Genomic DNA, 22,809 nt, shown 5'->3' with positions numbered 1-22,809 from the left:
CTGCTTTGTTTCTTTCTCTCTCTCTTTTAGCGCCCTCTGCTATGTTTATCTGTTTGTTTCTTAAATTCCACATATGAGTGAAATCATACGATAATTGTCTTTATCTGACTTATTTCACTTCACATAATACACTCTAACTCCATCCACGTCATCGCAAATGGCAAGATTTCATTCTTTTGGATGGTTGAATAATATTCCATTGTGATACACACAGATATTCATATATATCTATACATCACATGTATATACACACACACACACCCTTAATCACACTCATATCACATCTTCTTTATCCATTCATCAGTCAATGGACATTTGGGCTCTCTCCATAATTCAGCTATCGATAATGCTGCTATAAACATTGGGGTGCATGTGCCCCTTCAAATCTGTATTTTTGTATCCTTTGGGTAAATACCTAGTAGTCCAATTGCTGGATTGTAGAGTAGCTCTATTTTTAACTTTTTGAGGAACCTCCATTCTGTTCTCTAGAGTGGCTGTGCCAATTTGCATTCCCACCAATAGTGCAAGAGAGCTCCCCTTTCTCCTCGTCCTTGCCAAAACCTGCTGTTTCTTGTATTGTTAATTTTAGCCATTCTGGCACGTGTGAGGTGGTATCTCACTGTGGCTTTCATTTGAAATTCCCTGATGAAAAATATTTTGATATTAAAACTAATTTAAGACCATTGGTTTAATTAAAATGAAGTTTTCAGTCTTAAAATTTTAGAGTTATCAGTCTTACAATTAAAACTTGTATTTTTCCTAGGTTTAGTATAAGCCAAGTAAGTTCATAATTACATAGGTTACAAAATTTTCAGCACCAACCAAAAAAATAGCTTGGGGCAGTGGCTGACTTTGTCAGGTAGCTCATGCACTTTTTGTGGATAGTCTAAAAGTACTTGTTAAGAATATATAAGTCGAGGGGATCCCTGGGTGGCTCAGTGGTTTAGCGGCTGCCTTCAGCCCAGGGTGTGATCCTGGAGTCCTGGGATCGAGTCCCACATCAGGCTCCCTGCATGGAGCCTGCTTCTCCCTCTGTCTCTGCCTCTCTCTCTCTCTCTCTCCATATCTCATGAATAAATAAAATAAAATAATCTTTAAAAAAAGAATATATAAGTTGATAGGTGTAAATAAGGCAAAATACAATGTTTGTAGGTAAAATTTTCAAATAATCCCTCCAAATCTTTTTGGTAACCTGAAACCTTAAAGTTTTGCTAAGAAATTAGTTAAATTAAATTCACTGAATGCCCAGATCATTTCCAAAACAGGATAAAATAATGAAACCTTAATTATGTAAGCTAGATTTACCTACTTTGGGATTCCCTATTACAAACAAACTAAAGATAAATTTGAGTCTATTAGTAAACCTTTTTGATACTCTCTTGAAAAATTATGCTATGAAGAAGAACATGTTTGTAGAATTTATGAAATGTATTCATAACTTTGTCAGTAACAAGAAGGCTGGTATAATAGTTCACAATGCCTACTGCTTAGTTTTCACTAGAAGTTAAAGTTTCTAAGGGTTAAAAATTCTCCACGACATGTGGTTTGCTAAAAGTAAAACTGCCAGTTACTTTACCAGCAAAAGATGGATTTATTCAGGAATAAAACAGAAATACAATTTGGGACGAACAAACTGGGACAAAACTGTAGGCAAGTCCAGGGAACAAAAGAGAGGTCTACTTTTTTCAGGAGAAGTGGTAGTTAGGAAGGCTAATATGAACTAAAATCCTTTGGAGTAAACTAGGAGTTCCAAGGGTGGTAGCTTCTCAATGCCTGAGTTGAACCTGCCTCTCATTGGCTGGGCTATTGCCAGGGGAATGAGGGTGGATGAAAAAATTGTCTCTTCCTCCAGCTAGTGTAGTGGAGTAATTAATTTCCACCTGCATCATAAGGTCAAGTCTGCCTCTTCCTGTACAGTCTGCATTTGAGCTGGTAGCCCATGAGAGCACCCCGTGCTGAAAGCTCCTTACTCCACTTTAGTGAAGTTGATCGTTAATAGTTTCCATAGGTAAAGGTACTAAAAATAGTGAGGGAAACATCTCCATATGTAAGAAAAGTAGGATGCATGCTTTCTGTAAAAGAAGGTATGAGGAATGAAAATGGACTTTTTGTTGAGGGGGAAGAAAAAATAATTTTGTCTTAATGTGAGCCTGGTTATTTAAAGAGGAAAACCTTAGGGTGGAATATGATTGGGGAGAGGGGTGGGGAAAGAAGGTTATAAAAGGTTTATGAGAAAAGAATCTTTAAAAATGTGTGGTCATTGGGTGGCTCAATGGATTGGGTGTCCAACTCTTGATTTCAGCTCAGGTCATGATCACAGGGTCATGAGATAGAGCCTTATTTTGAGCTCCATGCCCAGCATGGAGCCTGCTTGAGATTCTCCCTCTTGCTCTTCCCCTCCCTCACCCTACTTGCATGCTCTATGTATGAATGAATGAATGAATGAATGTATGAATGAATGAATGAATGAAGTCAGGGGCACCTTGGTGGCTCAGTTGGTTGGATGACCAACTCATTTCCACTCAGGTCTCAATCTCACGGTCATGAGTTCAGGCCTCATCTTGGGCTCCATGCTGGGCATAGAGCCTACTTGAAATATTTTTAAAAATTAAAAACTGTGTAGGTCAAGATGACTTATTAAAATAAATTTATTTAGAAATGAGGTTAAATATTAAAAGTAACCTAATGCAAAATTAATATTTGATTTTTCTGTTAAAAGGAGAAAGCTTTCTTAGATTATTGGTATTTATAAGAAATTATAAACAAATGTTTTTCTTTACCTTTAAGGTAAGCTACCTAGAAAAACAAAGAGTATATGTTTTGTCTTTATCAGGTCTTTGATTACTTACAGGGCAAATATTGAGTCTATTCAATATTAAAAGTGCTAAGACTTTTAAATAACTATTTCTATGTTTGCCTGTGAAGACTTTAAATGCCCCTTTGGTTGAGGGGGGGTAGGTTAAGATGGCAGAGGAGTAGGGAACCCTAAAAGTGTCTGGTCCCTTGAATATAGCTAGATAGTTATCAATCATTCTGAACACCTGCAAAATCAGATATCTGAGAAGAGAAATGCTGCAATTCTACAAGTAGAAAAGTGACCACTTTTTGGAGGGTAGTGATGAGAAAACAGAGGGCTAGCTGAAGACCAAGCACAAGCTGACACCCTGCAAACCACCCTCCACAGACACTCCTAGGTGGGAAATGTGTAACATTCCTTCAGGAAGGTCTCAACTGTCTTAATGTTAATACCTTGCTAGAGGGAAAAACAACCTTAACTTGACAATGGGAAGGCTTCCACTATCTTGTAGGTTCTCTTTAGCATGTGAAAATCCTTTTGAACCCTCTCTTTTCCTTACTTCCCCCAACTCCCAAGTATATAATCAGCCACCCCTCACAACTGACATGGCAGCTCTTCCTACCCTTGGGTCCTGTCCCTATGCTTTAATAAAACCACCTTTTTTGCACCAAAGATATCTAAAGAATTCTTTCTTGGCTCCCAGCTCCAGACCTCACCCCACCAAAACTGTATCAGTTAGACTCGGATCTGGGATGATATGTCTGAAGATATGGCAGAGGGGAGGGAGCTAGCCTAAGGAGGCTACTGCAAAATATAAGCAGTGGAGCCCAAAATGAAAACTTTGCTACCTGAAGGGATTTAACCAATATAGATATAAGTAAGATGTCTGAACTAGAATTTAAAACAAGATATTATCTGGGCTTGAAAAAAGCATAGAAGACATTAGAGCATCCCTTACCATAGAAATGAAAGAACTAAAATTTAGTCAGGCCAAAATTTAAAATGCTATTACTGAAATGCAGTCCCAAATGGAGGCTATAAAAATGAGGATGAATGAGGCAGAAGAATGAGTCAGGGATATAGAAGATAAAATGATGGAAAGTAAGGAATCCAAAAAGAAGAGAGAATGACAACTATCGGATCACAAAGGGACACTTAGAGAACTCAACGACTCCATAAAGTGAAATAGTATCTGGATAATAGGGTTCCCAGAGGATGAAGGGTGGGAGAGAGGGGCAGAAGGTTTAGCTGAACAAATTATAGCTGAGGACGTCCCTAATCTGGGGAAGGAAACAGGCATTCATGTAGAGGAGGCACACAGAATCCCCCTCTAAACCAATAAAATGGGTCAACACATTGATATATGATAATGAAGCTTGCAAAATTTCAAAGATGAAAAGAAAATCCTGAAAGCAGCTCCAGACAAGAGGTCCTTAACCTGCAAGGATAGACATGTAAGGCTGGCAGCAGACCTGTCCAGAGAGACCTGGCAGGCGAGAAAGAAATGGCATGATATATCACTGTGCTACATAGGAAAATATGCAGCCAAGAATATCCAGCAAGGCTATCATTCAGAAGGAGAAAGATAATTTCCAGGACAAACAAAAACTAAAGGAATTTGTGGACACTAAACCAATCCTGCAAGAAATATTAAAGGGAATCCTTTGAGCAAAGGAAGAGCCCACAAGTAACAAAGACCAGAAAGGAACAGAGCCAATCTACAGAAACAGTGACTTTATAGGTAATATAATGGCACTAAATTCATATCTTTCAGTAATTACTCTGAATGCAAATGAAGTAAATACTCCAATAAAAAGACACAAGGTATTAGATTAAAAAAGAAAAAAGACAAGACCCATCAAAATGCTGTTTACAAGAAAAGACACATCCAGATGTAGTGCCCAAGATTGTGAATCCAAGAAACCACCAAGGAGCCGACACCGATGCAAACACACGAGGGTTTATTTACAAGCTCGAGCTTGGGTCCAAATATACCTGACACAGCGGAGCAGGGACTTGGACCCCGAGATGGGTTCCAGCTTAGTTTTATGGGCTGCTCTAGGGGACCTCCAGAAGGGGTGGAGGAATTTCTCAAGTTCTGTTTACATTCTGATACGGGGCTTTCAAGGGCATTGAGCTCTGTTCTCATTCTGATATGGACTTTCTGCCACTGGCTTGAGCTCTGTTCTCATTCTAATATGGGGCTTTCTAGGGTCTTAAGCTGTAAGCTGTTTTTTCCTGTAACTGAAGTAATGTAAATTTCAGTTCTTATTCACAGGGGCCTGGGATGGCTGCACTTGTGCTAACGCTGAACTTAAGGTGGAATGTCCTTAATTTTCTCGGCCTCCACATTTCCCCCTCTCAGAGGAATCTAAGGAAGGACGCAATCATGGTCCAGGTTGCTCTCAGAGTGATTAATCCAGGATTCGAACCAACCTTGTTGCTGTTCCCGCTCCCATTTATATCCCAGTGAAAAAAACAACATACTACATTTAAGGCAGCACATAACCCCCCCTCCCACCCTTTGTTGTAAGAAGGCTAAATCTAATCCCCTTCTATTTTGAAGGACAGCCTCAGACTAGGGAGTCTTGGAGGTGGGAAATAAGTGAGAATGGCGCAGTCTTAGCTTTAGGGAATTGTCCTTGTCTGGTTGGCTTTTCCATTCTGGAACAAAGTCCTTGAGAACGGCATGTGGATCAGCTGGCCGGATGTGGGTGTAGTGGACCCAGGGAGTAATCCCATCGACCTTGAGAGCGGTGGGAGTGGTCAGGGTCACGATGTAAGGTCCCTTCCAGCGAGGTTGAAGTGTCCGGTGTTGGTATCCCCGCATGTACACCCAGTCACCTGGACGATATCAATAGGGGTCCGAGTGTGGCCCAGTCTTGTAGAGGGCCCTCAGCTTAGGTCACACCTACTCATGGGTTCGTTGTAACATTTGGAGGGAGAAAAGAAGTTGGTGATCATCAAACTCAGCAAGCACCTCGGGTTTTAAATTGGGTATAATAGGTGGAGGAAGACCGAACATGATCTCTTAGGGATCATATAAGATCAGTCCCATCTTATATGGGGAGTTCCTCACCCTATGTAGGGCGAAGGGGAGGAGAGTCACCCAGTCTCTACCAGTCTCCAGGGCTAATTTAGTTAAGGTCTCCTTTAATGTTCTGTTCATCCTCTCTACCTGTCCTGAGCTCTGGGGCCTATATGCACAATGTAATTTCCAATCTGCCCCAAGTACTAGTGCCACTCCCCGTGTTACCTTAGAGACAAATCCTGGGCCGTTGTCTGATCCAATCTTAACAGGAAAACCATACCTCGGTAAGATGTCTTCCAGCAGTTTCTTGGTCACGGTCTGTGCTGTTTCATGTTTGGTGGGAAATGCCTCTGTCCATCCTAAAAAAGTATCTACTAACACTAGTAAATACCTGTATCCATATTTTCCAGGTTTTACCTCAGTGAAGTCCACTTCCCAGTAGGCTCCTGGGCGGTCCCCTTGGAGCCGGGTACCCGGGTTAGATCCATGGGCAGTGGCATTAGTTAACTGGCTTGCATGGCAGCTTGCCACAATCTGCTCGATTTTTGCTGGACAGTCTTTAATAGTGATCTTTGCATGTCGTATGAGGTCTTCCATCTTCCTTGTTCCCATATGAGTACTCCGATGCATTCTGGATAGGACTCGCCATCCTAGTTCTCTGGCAGGATGATGCGGGAGTCTGCGGCCCTCCACCAGCCACACAAGCACTGGGTCAGAGGCAAGCATTTGATCCAGTGTAAATCAGCATCAGTATAGTTGGGGGGGGGGATTGAGTCTCCGTTTCCGTGGTTACGGCTACCCCCGCATATCTGATTCCTTCTCGGACGAAACTGCTGCCATCCGTGTACCAGGTGGCATCTGCATTCGGCAGTGGCTGGTCCTGGAGATCTCTGATTCTGTGCACCTGTGCCAGAATTTCTTGATAGTCATGCAGAGGGGGTCCCAGTCTGGGTTAGGGAGATGAGAAGCATGGGGTATTGGCGGGCCCTGACAGGGTCTGCCCCCCCCAGGCTTTAGTTCTATGTATATGGCCGGTCAGTGCCAGGCCAGCCCAATTCCCCCAGGTTCTGCCCATGCTTGGGGAAATTCCTGCAGCCAACAGTCAATGTCAGTCACTGGGGCTGAGGGCGTTTGATGGAGACAGTATTCGTCTTCTAAACTTAGGACAAGCACCTGAACTGGGTGCCCCTCCTTGTTTAGGATTTTTGCCCCTTCGGGATGGAAGCAAATTTGTGCCCCCATCTTGGTGAGCAAATCCCGACCTAACAACGGGTAGGGACACTCAGGGATCCATGAAGGAGTGGGATACCCGGCCCATGCTGAAATCCACAGTTCTTTGGGTAGTCCATGAGTACTGTTTGGTGCCTGTGGCCCCTTGCACCCATGAAGACTTGCTTGCCAATTTCCCTTGGGGTTGTAATAAAACTGAGTGTTGTGACCCAGTGTCTACTAGGAATTCAACAGGTTGCCACTCTACTCTGAGAGTTACCCTGGGCTCAGGGAGGAGTGCCAAACCCCGACCCCCCTAATCATCCAGGTCCTCCATCTCCAAGATCTTGGCAGGGGCCTTAGATCTTTTGTTAGGGCAGTCTTTCACCCAGTGGCCCTTTTCTTTGCAATAGCACATTGGTTTTTGTGCAGTTTAGGGCACTCCCAACGAGGACCAGGGCCATCCTCCTTACCTGTCCCTGAAGCCAGCTTCTTGAGGTGCCTCCGTCTTTCCTGTGGGTCATCCATGGTTGTGGCCAGCAGGATCTTGGCCAGGTTTCGGGTCTGCTGGTCACTTAGTTTCATTTTTTGTTCTTCTGGACTTTCTCTATTATTATAGACTCTTTCTGCTACTATTACTAAGTCCTGCAAGCTCTTCTCTCTTAGTCTCTCTACTCTTTGCAATTTCTTTTTAATGTCCCGAGCGGCCTGGTTAACAAAAGCCATGATAATTGCAGCCTTGGTTTCTGGGGCTTCTGGGTTCATAGGGGTGTACTGCCTAAAAGCCTCTATGATTCTCTCTAAGAAGGCTGCTGGACTCTCATCCTTGCCCTGTCTCACATCATAGACCTTGGCCAGATTGGTAGGCTTGTGCGCAGCAGCCTGAAGACCTGCCAGTAGAGTGGCGGTAGACCTGGAGTCTCTCCCTACCTTCAGCCGAGTTGTGGTCCCAGGTGGGGCAGGATAAGGGGAAGGCGGCATCTGCCATTCTCATGGGTGGGGGGGATGAGATGGCGCGGAGGGGAAGGGCGGTGGAGTCATCAGGCCCGCATTTGGAGGTGGGGCCACCCGGGGGATCCCTCCGTGTCCCCGCTGCTGGCCTGCACACAGGGACTCCCTCGTCAGAGAAGGGGGCGCCCCTCTGCAGCCCCTGGCGCCTTCAATGGAGGGGCGGAAGGGCGAGGGGGCGCCTGGTAGGGCAGCGAGAGGATCAGGTCCTCTGGAGAGGAATCCTGCAAGACCAGATAAAGAGGCGCTTTTTCTTAGAGTTGGTCTCCTTCTCGGCCTTTCCACAGGGCTAGAATCTTTGGTAGGTCCTACTTTAGGGGGTAAAAATAGTTTTAGCCAAGGAGGGGTACTCTCGATCATGTCCTGCCAGGCCAGGATGTAAGGCACCTGGTCAGGGTGGCCGTCAGGTTTGTCCCTGAAGATCATGGCCTTAACCTGTAAGATAATAAGTAGGTGGAAAGTTCCTTCTTGGGGCCATCCCACATCAAAGGTTGGCCATTCTGATATGCAGTAAATTTGAAATTTCCCTTTCCGTCTTGCCTATGCTCAGATTATGAGCACTTTCCCTAACGTCCAAGAAGTGGGAGAGCATAAAGTACAGAGGTGTGGTTTGTGTCTGCCCCATTATGTCCCCCGTCCACACCAAGTCACAGACAGTTATGACAGTTAACAAAGACACAGTAACGCAGACAAATGTTCCAGTGCAGCCGCAGAGACAAAACAGAAAGTAAACCGAAGGGCTGGCAGCCAGCCCTCCTTACAGATGAGGACCCTGTCTTCCATACAGATGAGGACCCTGTCCTCCAGGTGGGGGCAAGGGATGTCTCCTCAAAACCCCAGGTCAACGGCCCACCAGCGCATCCGCCTAAGCCAATGCCGACCCAATACAGATTGGAATTCCTACAGGTAAAAGTACAGTTTAGAGCTCTCAGAAAATATGCGCCCAAAAGGTGGAAAAAGTTGAGTGCACTCATCATATGTGAAATGCTCCAGATGGGGTCCTGGGGGTCTCTCAGATCCTGGATGAGCCCCCAAATGTGCCCAAGATTGCGAATCCGAGAAACCACCAAGGAGCCAACACTGATGCAAACACATGAGGGTTTATTTACAAGCTCAAGCTTGGGTCCAAGTATATCTGACACAGCGGAGCAGGGACTTGGACCCTGAGATGGGTTCCAGCTTAGTTTTATGGGCTGGTCTAGGGGATCTCCAGAAGGGGTGGAGGAATTTCTCAAGTTCTGTTTACATTCTGATACGGGGCTTTCAAGGGCATTGAGCTCTGTTCTCATTCTGATATGGGACTTTCTGCCACTGGCTTGAGCTCTGTTCTCATTCTAATATGGGGCTTTCTAGGGTGTTAATCTATAGGCTGTTTTTTCCTGTAACTGAAGCAAGGTAAATTTCAATTCTTATTCACAGGGGCCTGAGATGGCTGTACTTATGCTAACGCTGAACTTAAGGTGGATGGCCTTAATTTTCTGGGCCTCCACACAGATTGAAAGTGAAGGGGTAGAGAGCCATTTATTATGCCCATGCACATCAAAAGAAAGCTGGGGTAGCCATCCTTATATCAGACATACTAGATTTTAAACCAAAGACTAAAAGAAATAAAGAAGGATACTATATCATAATAAAAGGGTCTATCCAACAAGAAGATCTAATGATTGTAAATGTTTATGCCCCTAACTTGGGAGCAGCCAAATATATAAACCAATTAATAACAAAATTAATGATAATACTGAGCACAAATATATGCAGGTTAAAGAGCATCCTATTAAAGAATGAATGGATCAACCAGAAAATTAAAATTAAAGAAGAATTTTTAAAAATTCATAGAAGCAAATGAAAATGAAAACATGATAGTTCAGAATCTTTGGGATGCAGCAAAGGTGGTCCTAAGAGGGAAATATAGCAATATAGGCCTTTCTCAAAAAAGAAGTCTCAATACAAAACCTAACCTTATACCTAAAGAAGCTGGGGAAAGATTTACAAAGCCTAAATCCAGCAGGATTAGAGAAATAATAAGGATTAGAGCAGAAATCAATGATACAGAATTTTTTTAAAGTAGAAGAGATCAATGAAACTAGGAGGTGGTTCTTTGAAAGAATTAATAAAATTGATAAGCCTCCAGCCAGATTTATCAAAAAGAAAAAAGAAAGGACCCAAATAAATAAAGTCATGACTGAAAAAGGAGAGCTCACAACCAACACCGCAAAGAAATACAAATAATAACATATTATGAGCAATTATATGCCAACAAATTAGGCAATCTGGAAGAAATGGATGCATTCCTGGAAACCAATAAACTACCAAAACTGAAACAGAAAGAAACAGAAAACCTGAACGGACCCATAACTAACAAAGAAATTAAGGCAGTCATCAAGAATCTCCCAACAAATAAGAGTCCAGGACTGAATGGTCTCCCAGCAGAATTCTACAAACATTTAAAAAAGGATTAATACCTATTCTTCTGAAATTGTTTCAAAAAGTAGAAATGTAGGGGTGCCTGAGTGGCTTAGTCAGTTAAACAACTAACCATCAGCTCAGATCAGGATCCCAGGGTCCTGGGATTGAACCCCATGTCAGGCTCCCTGCTCAGTGAGGAGTCTGCTTCTCCCTCTCCCTCTATCTGCTTCTCCCCCTGCTTGTGTGGTATCTCTCTCTCTCTCTCTTTCTCTCTCTGTCAAATAAATAAATAAAATCTAAAAAAAAAGAAATGGAAAGAAAGCTTCCAAACTTATTCTGTGGCCAGCATTACCTTGATCCCAAGACCAGACAAAAAGACCTCACCAAAAAGGATAATTACAGGTGAATGAATATCTCTTATGAACATGGATGCAAAAACTCTCAGTAAGATACTAGCAAATAGGATCCAACAGTACATTGTAAGGATTATTCACCATGACTAAGTGAGACTTAATCCTGGACTACAAGGGGGGTTCAACATCCACAAATCATTAATAAAGGAAAGAGCAAGAATCATATGATCCTCTCAATTTATACAGAAAAAGCATTTGACAAAATAGCATCCTTTCTTGATAAAACCTCTCTGCCATGTGGGGATACAGGGAACATACCTCAATATCATAAAAGTCACATATGAAAGACCCACAGCAAATATCATCCTCCATGGGGAAAAAACAGAGCTTTTCCCCTAAGGTCAGGAACATGACAGGGATGTTCACTCTCACCATCGTTGTTCAACACAGTACTGGAAGTCCTAGCCTCAGCCATCAGACAACAAGAAGAAATAAAAGGCATCCAAATCAGCAAAGAAGAAGTCAAACTTTCACTCTTCTCAGACAACGTGATACTCTACAAAACCCAAAAGACTCCTTCCAAATATTACTTGAACTGATACAGGAATTCATCAAAGTCACAGGATATAAAATCAATCAATGCACAGAAGTCAGTTGCATTTCTATACACTTAAAATGAGGCAGAAGAAAGAGAAATTAAAGAATAAATCCCATTCACAATTGCACCAAAATCCATAAGATATCTAGGAATAAACCTAATCAAAGAAGTAAAGGACCTGTACTCTGAAAACTATAGAACACTTATGAAAAAAAATGAGGAAGGTACAAAGAAATGGAACAACATTCCATGCTCATGGATTGGAAGAACAAATATTGTTAAAATGCAATCCAAAGCAATCTATGCATTCAATGGAATATCTATCAAAATACCATCAACATTTTTCACAGAGCTGGAACAAACAATCCTAAAATTTGCAGAAACCATAAAAGACCTCAAATAGCCAAAGGAATGTTGAAAAAGAAAACCAAAGATGGAGGCATCACAATTCTGGACTTCAAGCTGTAAACAAAGCTGTAGTCATCAAGACAGCATGATACTAGCACAAAAACAGACATGTAGATCAGCAGAACAGAATAGAGAACCCAGAAATGGACCCTCAACTCTATGGTCAACTCATCTTCAACAAAGGAGGAAAGGATATCCAACGGAAAAGACATTCTCTTCAACAAGTGGTATTGGAAAAATTTGACAGCCACATGCAGAAGAATGAAACTGGGCTGTTTTCTTACACCATACATAAAAATAAACTCAAGGTAGATGGAAGACCTAAATGTGAGACAGGAGTCCATCAAAATCCTCTAGGAGAGCCCCAGTGGTGCAGCGGTTTAGCGCCGCCTGCAGCCTGGGGTGTGATCCTGGAGACCCGGGATCGAGTCCCACGTCGGGCTCCCTGCATGGAGCCTGCTTCTCCCTCTGCCTGTGTCTCTGCCTCTCTCTCTGTGTGTGTCTCTATGAATAAATAAATAAAATCTTAAAAAAAATCCTCTAGGAGAACACAGGCAGCACTCTCTTTGACCTCAGCCACAGCAACTTCTTGCTAGACATGTCTCTAAAGGCAAGGGAAACAAAAGCAAAAATGAACTGTTGGGACTTCAAGAAAAAAGCTTTCCCATAGCAAAGGAAACAGCCAACAAAACTAAAGGGCAACCTATGGAATGGGAGAAGATATTTGCAAGTGTCTTATCAGATAAAGGGCTAGTATCCAAGATCTATAAGGAACTCATCAAGATCAGCACCCCCCAAAAAAACACAAATAATCCAGTCAAGAAATGGGCAGGGGACGTGAACAGACATTTCTCCAAAGAAGACATACACATGGCCAACAGACACATGAAAGAATGCTAATACCACTCAGCATCAGGGAAATAGAAATCAAAACCACGATGAGATACAAACTCGCACCTGTAAGAATGGCTAAAATGAACAACTCATGAGACAACAAATGTTGGTGAGGATTTAGAGAAAGGGGAACCCTCTTGCGCTGTTGGTAGGAATGCAAACTGTGGTTTGAACACTCTACAGCCACTCTGGAAAACAGTATGGAGGTTTCTCAAAAACTTAAAAATAGAGCTACCCTATGACCTAGCAACTATACTACTAGGTATTTATCCAAAAGATAGAAACATAGTGATTCGAAGGGGGCACATGCACCCCAATGTTAATGGCAAAACATGTATAGCCAAAATATGAAATATGAAAAGAACCCAGATGTCCATTTACTAATGAATGGATAAAGAGGAAGTGGTACCTATATATAATGGAAAAAAATGAACTATTGGGCAGCCTTGGTGGCTCAGCAGTTTAGCGCCACCTTCGGCCCAGGGTGTGATCCTGGAGACCCATGTTGGGCTCCCTGCATGGAGCCTGCTTGTGTCTCTGTCTCTCTCTCTCTCTCTCTCTCTCTCCCCCCCCCCCCCGTGTGTGTCTCTCATGAATGAATGAGTGAATGAATGAATGAATGAATAAATAAATCTTTAAAAAAAATGAACTCTTGCCATTTGCAATGACACAGATACAACTGGAGGATATTGTGCTAAGTGAAATAAGTCGGAGAAAGACAAATACCATATGATTCCACTTATGTGTGGAATTTAAGAAACAAAACATGAACATAGCAGAAGGGAAGGAAAAATAAAAACAGGCAAACCATAAAAAACTAACTATAAGGAGTTGCTGGAGGAGGGGGTGGGTGGATGGGGTCATTGGGTGATGGGCATTATTAGGGAGAGCACTTGATGTAACGAGCACTGGGTATTATTATACACAACTGATGAATCACTAAGTTCTACCTGTTAAACTAATAACACAGTATATGTTAATTAAGTTGAATTTAAATAAAAAATTAAAAAATAAATGCCACTTTGGTTAAATGGATAAGGATTATTTCATAGTGATCAATGGTCCTACTTAGTCACATATTCAGACCTTTTGATATTGTTGACAAACATCCAAAAATCAAATTATTTTCCTTAAAGATCTTTCTTTTTTTCCTTCTTTCTGTCTGTCTGTCTCTCTTTCTTTCCATTTATTTGAGAGAAAACATGAGCAAGGGTAAGGGCAGAGGGAGAGGGACAAACAAACTCCCTGCTGAGCATGGTCCCAATACAGGGCTTGATCCCAGGAACCTGAGATCATGACCTGAGTCTAAGTCAGACGCCCAACTACCTGAGCCACCCAACTGCCCCTACTTATTTATTTAATTTATTTTTATTTTTTAATATTTTATTTATTCCTGAGAGACACAGAGAGAGAGGCAGAGGGAGAAGCAGACTACCTGTGGGGAGCCCGATGCAGGACTCAATCCCAGGACCCCAGGATCACACCCTGAGCTGAAGGCAGGTGCTCAATCTCTGAGCCACCCAGGCAACCCCTCTATTTTTTTAAAGAGCACACGAGTGGGGAGGGACAGAGGGAGAGAGAATCTCAAGCAGACTCTGTATTGATTGTGGAGCCCCAGTCAGGGCTTGATCCAACCATGACCCCAAGATAACGACCCCAGCCAAAACCAAGAGTCGGATGTTTAACTGACTATGTCACCTAGATGCCTCTGAAAATCAAATTCTAAAATGAAGTCTTTTGACCTCAAAGAGGGTTTGTAGAACAATTCAAAGAATTTGTTCTCTTCTTAAAAGATAAACATTAAATAGGCTTATTTGAGATGTTAAATTATATGGGAAGCATTGTCAAATATGATGTTAAACTTTCTTAGAGTATATTTGTAGAAATATATGTTATTAAAATAAGTGTTCTAAAAACTGTATGAAACTCCTAAAAATCTGATCTCTCTTGGTATGTTATCACTTCTATTTCCAGTTACTATCCTGAAGTGCTGTGTGTCACAGGAATAACCAAATGTCCTTGTCAGTTGCATTGTAATGAACTTAGATGTTTAAACACTGCCATTTTTAAGTCCTTTTCTCATTTACAAATAGTTGGCTTTTTCTGATGCTTTTGCAAAAGTTCTTCCTCTTCGAGGAGATTTGAGATAGACTAACAAATACTGTAGAACACAGGTCTCTAATAACTTAAAGATCATACCAGTGAACTGGGCAACAATTTACAGAACTCTCAGGGAGAAACTGATGATGTCCACAAACTGCTAACAGGAGATCAAGATTAACACAAATTAATTACACGAGGCTGAATAAACTGAAGAGGATAATTATGATTTTTATGACTTTTTGTTCACAATATTGCTGGTTCTTTAATCTTTTGTGTTCCAGATATAAGAAAACCTTTCCTCTTAAGCTAACTAAGACTTAACATCATTTTGGTAAATTACACCTTTGTAAATAGAATTGAAACATTTATCTTTTGCTTCCTCCTATGATCCCTCCAGAATTCAGAAACTCTGAGTGAGCATTCTTATATTCATGGCAACATAGTTATTTGCAGAAGTTCAATGAGAATCTCTTCTCCCTGGAACAGGACACAGTTGGAAACATTGATTACCAAGGCTTTGACTAGAATGACATATTTTGAGAAAGATCTTCATAGCCTCAGATATGACAAAGCATCTTTTAGGAGCTAAGGTTGACTTTATGGAGCCAATAAAACCCCTAGGAAATATCAGCCTGATGCTCACAAGGTGCCCAGCAGACTTACCAAGTGATTGAAGAAGGGCACTTCCTAAAAAGAGCAAGAACTCCAAGGGACCTCAAGAAGAGAGGAAATAAGTCAAATTGATAGGTATCACAGGAAAGACCGATGGCAAGTATTTAGCTTGGCTTCTCAGCCCCAACAGGCTGTTAAATTTCAACCTGTGAGTGGTGGGAGGGTCAAAGATGGTGATGTGGGGAAGAGCCTGAACTCACTTCCTCCGTGGGTACACTGAATCTGCACTTACCTACACAGCAGTCAGTCTCCTACTACTGAATTGAGGCTGACTGAACAGCTTTTCTTGACAAAGGACAGACTGACCACCTAGAGAAGGGCAGGAGAGACAGAGACTCAGTAACAATGGGAACCCCACCCCCAGTACTGTGAACTGCAGTGGGGAAGGATGTATTAAGGGACCAAGAGCAGATTCATCTGCCCTGGGGCAAAATTTTAAAAGCTACAGTTTAAAGGGGCAACTAGAATGTAATGACAGTAATCCTAGAGCATCAGCTAAATGATGTGGGAACTGCTGTGATGCTCCCTGGGGTCAGAAGTGCTGGCCAGCACCATTGTGTATGCTCCCCCTTCACCCTGACAGTAGGTGGAAGGAGTGTTTGGGCTCACCAGCTGACCACAGCCCCACTTGTCCCACCAAGGCCAACCCAATGTGGCATACATCAGGCAGCACCCAATACAGTTCCAGCCATCTCACTGAGGTGGTAAAGGCACAAAGTACCCTGGGGCATGCCAGGCAGGCCTATATCCATGTTACTTCCAGACAGCTTGCCAGGGTGAGTTGTAGAATGCCCCAGGGACCTCCACTACAGGCCCATGCCCACCTTAGCTCCAGCTGTACCACAAGGGGACTCCCTGTGTGGAATGTCCTAGCAGCTCCCAGCCTGCACCCACTTTATCTGTTCCACAAGGGCAACCTCTGTACAAAGCACCCTGGAACCCCCTGGCCCACACCCACTTTCAGCTGTGGTTCTCCTCCAGGGTGACCCTGACACAGAGTACACTGGGACCCCTAGGCTGCACCCACCTTAGCTCTGGCCTGTCAGCCAAAGCCACCAAGCACATGCAGTCTACACAGGGAACGTTTCTAAGTTAGGCCATTCCTTCAAGATTAGCAGAAGTAGCTGTTCACCTAATTCACAGAAACAGACACAGAAAGTCAAACAAAATGAAGAGACAGGAATATGGTCCAAATGAAAGAACAAGACAGAACTTCAGAGAAAGGACTAGATGAAAACATGCAAAGTAATAGTCATGGTCATAAAGATGCTCCCCAGGGGAAGCCTGGGTGGCTCAGCGGTTTAGCGTCTGCCTTTGGCCCAGAGCGCAATCCTGGAGTCCCAGGATCGAGTCCTGCATCGGGCTCCCTGCACAGAGCCTGCTTCTCCCTCTGCCTGTGTCTCTGCCTCTCTCTCTCTCTCTCTATGTCTGTCATGAATAAATAAATAAATAAATCTTTAAAAATAAATAAATAAAGATGCTCCCCAGACTTGAGAGAAGAGTAGATGAACTCAATGAGAACATCCACAAACAGATAGGAAATACAAAAATGAACCAATCATAGCTCATTCACCTGAAAAATATAATAACTGAAATAAAAAATACACCAGAAGCAATCAACAGCAGATTAGGGGATGCAGAAGGATGGATCAGCGATGTACAAGACAGGGTCATGGAAAGTGTTCATGCTGACCAGCAATCAATCAGTCAAGATAGGTTAAGGAGACTCTGGGACATCAAGTGTACTAATATTTATATTATCAGGATCCTAGAAGGAGAAGGGAGAGAGAGAAAGAGGCAGAAAGTTACTTGAAGAAATAATAGTTGAAAACTCTCCTGACCTGAGGAAGGAAACAGACATCCAGGTCCAGGAAACACAGAATCCCCAACAAGGTGAACCTAGGGGGGGTCCACACCAAGACACATAATAATTAAGATGTCAAAATTAGAGACAAAACCCTAAAAGCAGCAAGAAGAAAGCAACTAGTTATGTACAAGTGAACTCCATAAGGCTATCAGCTGGTTTTTCAGCAGAAACTTTGCAGGCCAGAAAAGAGTGATATCATCTATTCAGAGTGCTGGAAGGGTAAAACCTGCGACCAAGTATACTCTGTCTGGCAATATTATCATTTAGAATTGAAGGAGAGAGAGTGTCCCAGACAAACAAAAGTTAAAGCACTTACCACTAAACCAGCCTTAAAAGAAAATGTTAATGGGACTTCCTTAAGTAGAAGAGTAAAGACCATAATTGAAAGTAAAAAAAAGGAAGAAAGAAGTTTCACAAGTAAAAGCAAATGTAAAGGTAGTAGAACAATCGCTGTTAAAGTTAGTATCAATGCTAAAAGACAAAAGTGATAAGATCAATTATATTTTAAAAAGTAGTTAACTTAGGGGCGCCCGGTGGCTCAGTCACTGTCTACCTTGGGCTCAGATTATGAGCCCTCATAGGCTCCCTGCTGAGCAGTCTGCTTCTTCCTCTGCCTCTCCCCCAGCTTGTATTCACTCATGCAGTCTCTCTCTGTCCCTCTCTTCCCTCCCTCCCTCCCTCTCTCTTCAAATAAATAAATAAAATCTTTAAAAAAATTTTTTTAGGGCAGCCCGGGAGCCCAGCGGTTTAACACCGCCTTCGGCCCAGGGCGTGATCCTGGAGATCCGGGATCGAGTTCCATGTTGGGCTCCCTGCTTGGAGCCTGCTTCTCCCTCTGCCTGTGTCTCTGCCTCTCTCTCTCTCTCTCTCTCTGCCTCTCATGAATAAATAAATAAAATCTTTTAAAAAATAAAATAAATTTTTAAATAAAAGTTAACTTAATTACTATAATTTATATATGAATTGCGTGGTAACCATAAGCCAACAACCTCTGATAGACAAAAGAGAAAGAGAGGCAAGCAAAACACTAAAGAAAGTCATCAATTATACAGAAAGCAAGCAAGAAAAAGTGGAGCTGAGAAGGACTACAAAACCCAACTAGAGAAAAATTAACAGAATGGCAATAAGCACATAACTATCAGTGATTACTTTAAATGTAAATGATCCCAATGCTCCAATCAAAAGATATAGGGTGAGTGAATGGATAAAAATACAAGACCCATCTATATGTTGTTTATAAGAGACTCACTGCAGACCTAAAGACATATGCAGATTGTAAGTGAAGGGATGGAAAAAGATATTCCATGCAAGTGGAAGCAAAAAAAAAAAAGCTATGATAGCAATACTTTTATGACACAATTGACTTTATTTTTTTTTTAAGATTTTATTTATTTATTCATGAGAGAGAGGCAGAGACACAGGCAGAGGGAGAAGCAGGCTCCATGCAGGGAGCCTGATGCAGGACTCAATGCTGGGACTCCAGGATCATGCCCTGGGCCGAAGGCAGGCGCTAAATGGGTAAGCCACCCAGACATCCCAACACAATTGACTTTAAAAGAGACTGTAACAAGAGACAAAGGAATTATACGATGATGAGGGATCAATCCAACAAGGGAATATAATGACTGTAAATATCTACGCAACCAACATAAGAGCACCTAACTACATATATTATTTACAAATATTAACAGACATAAAGGGAGAAATTGACAGTAATACAATAAGAGTAGGGGATGTTAACACCCTACTTATGTCTGTGGGTAGACCATCCAGATAATATCAGTAAGGAAACATTGGCCTTGAATGACATATTAGAGCAAATGGACTTAACAGTTATATACTGAACAATCTATCCAAAAATAAAATACACATTCATTTCAAGTGCACATGGAACATTCTCAGGAATAGATAATGTGGTAGGCCACAAATCAAGTCTCAGTAAATGTGAGAAAATTGAAACATCAACATCTTTTCCAACCACAATAGCATGAAATTAGAAATCAGTTACAAGGGGAAAAAAATGGAAAAAACCACAAAAATATGGGGGCTAAGCAATATGCTACTAAACAATAAAGGTGCCAACAAAGAAGTCAAAGGTGAAATACAAAGAAATACATATAGATAAATGAAAATGGAAACACAATAGTCCAAAATCTTTGGGATACAGCAAAAGCAGTTATAAGACAAAAGTTTATAGTATTAAAGGCCTACCTCTAGAAATAAGAAAACTCTTATATAAACAACCTAACCTTATACCTAATGGAAGAAAATAATAAAGATCAGAGTAGAAATAAATGAAATGAAGACTGAAAAAAAAAAAAACAAAACAAAAAGAACAATAAAACCAAGATTGGTTCTTTGAAAAGAAAGCAAACAAAAAGTGATAACTTTTTTTAGCTAGACTCATCAAGAAAAAAAGGGAGGGGCACCTGGCTTCCTCAGTCAGAACGTGTAGCTCTTGGTCTCGGGTCATGAGTTCGAGCTCCACATTTGGTGTAGAGATTACTAAAAAAAAATAAATACTTTTAAAAAAGGATTCAGGGATCCCTGGGTGGCGCAGCGGTTTGGCGCCTGCCTTTGGCCTAGGGCGCGATCCTGGAGACCCAGGATCGAATCCCACATCTGGCTCCCGGTGCATGGAGCCTGCTTCTCCCTCTGCCTGTGTCTCTGCCTCTCTCTCTCTCTGTGACTATCATAAATAAAATAAAAATAAATAAATAAATAAATAAATAAATAAATATAAATAAATAAATAAATAAATAAGGATTCAAATAAAATCATAAATAAAACAAGTAACAACTGACACCACAGTAATACAAAAGTTAATAAGACAACCACTACAAAAACTATATGCCAACAATTTGAACAACCTGGAAGAAATTAGATAAATTTCTAGAAACATGCAATTTTCCAAAACTGAATCAGGAAGAAATAAAAACTTGAACAAACTGATTATTAGTAACAGAATTGAACTAGTAATCAAAAAATTCCCAACAAATAAATGTCTATGACCAAGTGGCTTAACAGGTAAATTTAACCAAACATTTAAAGAAGAGTTAATATCTATTCTCAAAGTAATTCAAAAATAATAAGAGGAAGGAAAACTTCCAAATTCACTCTGTAGGGCCAGCATTACCTTGATATTAAAATAAGACAAAGACACCACAAAAAAAGACAACTACAGGCCAATATCCCTGATAAACATAGATGCAAAAATTCCCCTCAACAAATGATTTGTAAACTGAATCCAAGAATACATTAAAGGATCACTCACCAGAATCAAGTAGGTTTTATTCCAGTGATGAAAGGATGCTTCAATATCTGCAAATCAATCAAGGTGACACATCACATTAACAAAATGAAGGATAAAAAACCATATGATTGTCTCAATAGATGCAGAAAAAACATTTGGCAATGTCTGTTCGTGATAAAAACTCTCAACAAAGTGACATTAGAGGGAACTTACTTCAACATACAGAATAAAGGCCCACAGCCTTTATATGAAAAACCCACAGCTAACATCATACTCAATGGTGAGAAAATGAAAGCTTTTGCTTTAAGATTAGGAACACACAAAGATGCTCATTTTTACCACTTTAATTCAACATAGTACTAGAAATCCTTTCTGCAGCAACTAGACAAGAAAAAGAAATAAAGTCATCCATATTGGTACGGAAGAACTAAAACTGTCACTATTTGCAAATGACGTGATTCTATACATAGAAAACCCTACAGATTTGGGGCACCTTGCTGGCTAAGTCAGAAGAGCATGCGACTCGGTCTTGGAGTCATGAGTTCTAACCCCACATTGGGTGTAGAGATTACTTAAATAAAAACTTGAAAAAAAGAAAACTACAGATTCAACAAGAATCTATTAGAACTAATAAATGAATTCAGTTAGTTGTAGGATACCAAATTAATATACAGAAATTCATTGCATTTCTATACACTAATAACAAAGCAGAAAAAGAAAGTATGAAAACAATCCCATTTACAATTGCACCAAAAAGAATAAAATACCTAGGAATAAATTTAACCAAGGAGGTGAAAGACCTGTACTCTGAAAACTACAAGACACTGATGAAAGAAATAGAAGATGATGCAAACAAATGGTTTGTATCAAGATAAACTAAGTTCATGGTTTGTAAGAATTAATATTGTTAAAATGTCTATACTACTCAAAGTAATCTATGTTACAAACTCAATGTAATCCCTGCTAAAATACCAATGTTTTTCACAGAACTAGAACCAACAATCCTAAAATGTGTATGAAACTACAAATGACCCTGAATAACCAAAACAGTTTTAAGAAAGAAGAACAAAAGTGGAGTTATCACAATCCCAGATTTCAAGATACACTGCAAAGCTGTAGTAATCAAAGAAGTATTTTCTGGCACAAAAATGACCCATGGATCAATGGAACAGAATAGAAGGCCCAGAAACAAACCCACACAAATAGATGGTCTATTAAGGAGGCAAGTATATACAATGGGGGAAAGATAGTCTCTTCAATAAATAGTATAGGGAAAACTAGACAGCTATGTGCATGCCTGCAACATCAGCCTTAGCAACTTTTTTCTGGGTATGTCTCCTCAGGTAAAGGAAACAAAAGTGAAAATAAATTATTGGAACTACACCAAGCTAAACAGGTTTGCTAAGTGAAGAAAACCATCAACAAAATGAACAGGCACAACCTGAAAATTCAATGAAAATGAATGGGAGAAGGTATTTGCAGATGATATATCCAGTAAGGGCTTAATATACAACATATATAAAGAACTCCTACAACTCCACACCAAAGAAACCAAACCAAACCAAGACAAAACCAATCTAGTTAAAATAGAGGATCTGAATAGACATTTTTCCAAAGACCTACAAATGGCAATAGCTACATGAGAAATGCTGAGCATCACGAATCATCAGGGAACTCCAAATCAAAACTACAATGAGATATCACCTCATACTGGGCAGAATGGCTTATATCAAAAAGATAAGAAATGACCCATGTTGATGAGAATGTGGAGAAAAAGGAACCCTCATGCACTGCTGGAGGGAATGTATATTTGTGTGGTTGCTATGGAGACCAGTATGGGGGTTCCTCAAAAAGTTAAAAATAGAACTACTGTATGATTCAGTAATCCCACTACTGGGTATTTACCCAACAAAAATGAAAAAAAAAAAAAAAAGAATTCAAAAACATATCAGCAGCATTTGTTGCAGCATTATTTTCAATAGCCAAGATGTGGAAGCAACATACATGTCCTTCCACAGATGAATGGATAAAGATGTGGTATGCATTCATAACAAAATTTACTCAGCCATAAAAAAGAAATAAATTTTGCCATTTGCCACAACATGGATGGACCAGAGGGTATTATGGTAAGTGAAATAAGTCAGACAGACAAAGACAAAACCATATGGTTTTACTTGTATGTGGTATCTAGGAAAGAAAACAAATGAGCC

At 40.9% G+C, this 22,809-nt stretch overlaps 1 protein-coding gene and 1 long non-coding RNA gene across 6 annotated transcripts in view; both read right to left on the bottom strand.

Moving 5' to 3' along the window:
• LOC140641221 (uncharacterized) overlaps nucleotides 1–22,404 on the bottom strand; it is a 33,135-nt gene extending 10,731 nt beyond the window's left edge. For 2 of the 5 annotated variants that reach the window (XR_012037747.1, XR_012037749.1), the window contains exons 1-5: nucleotides 22,304–22,404; nucleotides 20,621–20,667; nucleotides 19,776–19,851; nucleotides 16,507–16,611; nucleotides 15,712–15,788 (exon numbers count right to left, since the gene is read on the bottom strand). This is a non-coding gene — a long non-coding RNA (uncharacterized lncRNA). Of the gene's footprint in view, nucleotides 1–14,877; nucleotides 15,285–15,470; nucleotides 15,626–15,711; nucleotides 15,789–16,506; nucleotides 16,612–19,775; nucleotides 19,852–20,620; nucleotides 20,668–22,303 lie in introns of those variants that run through there. The other 3 variants (XR_012037748.1, XR_012037758.1, XR_012037757.1) reach the window with 3 other exon arrangements.
• LOC140641196 (uncharacterized) lies at nucleotides 5,335–10,599 on the bottom strand. Its single transcript, XM_072840624.1, has 2 exons — nucleotides 7,511–10,599; nucleotides 5,335–6,775 (listed from the first exon to the last, which is right to left on the bottom strand). The coding sequence occupies exons 1-2, from the start codon at nucleotides 8,016–8,018 to the stop codon at nucleotides 6,624–6,626; spliced, it is 660 nt and encodes a 219-aa protein (XP_072696725.1). The 5' UTR covers nucleotides 8,019–10,599; the 3' UTR covers nucleotides 5,335–6,623.
• Nucleotides 22,405–22,809: the final 405 nt, after the last annotated feature.

Source organism: Canis lupus, chromosome 1 (genome assembly GCF_048164855.1).
Source record: "Canis lupus baileyi chromosome 1, mCanLup2.hap1, whole genome shotgun sequence".
Taxonomy (NCBI): Eukaryota; Metazoa; Chordata; class Mammalia; order Carnivora; family Canidae; genus Canis; species Canis lupus.
The sequence above is the reverse complement of the archived record's forward strand: the minus strand, read 5'-3'. Positions and strand labels throughout refer to the sequence as shown.

Excerpts from the sequence above, each read along its gene's own strand:
- LOC140641196 (XM_072840624.1), bottom strand. The coding sequence starts at position 8,018 with ATGCCGCCTTCCCCTTATCCTGCCCCACCTGGGACCACAACTCGGCTG. Across the intron at positions 6,776-7,510 it reads GAAGCTGGCTTCAGGGACAG|ACTGGGACCCCCTCTGCATG; the intron begins GTAAGGAGGATG and ends TCCCTAACCCAG.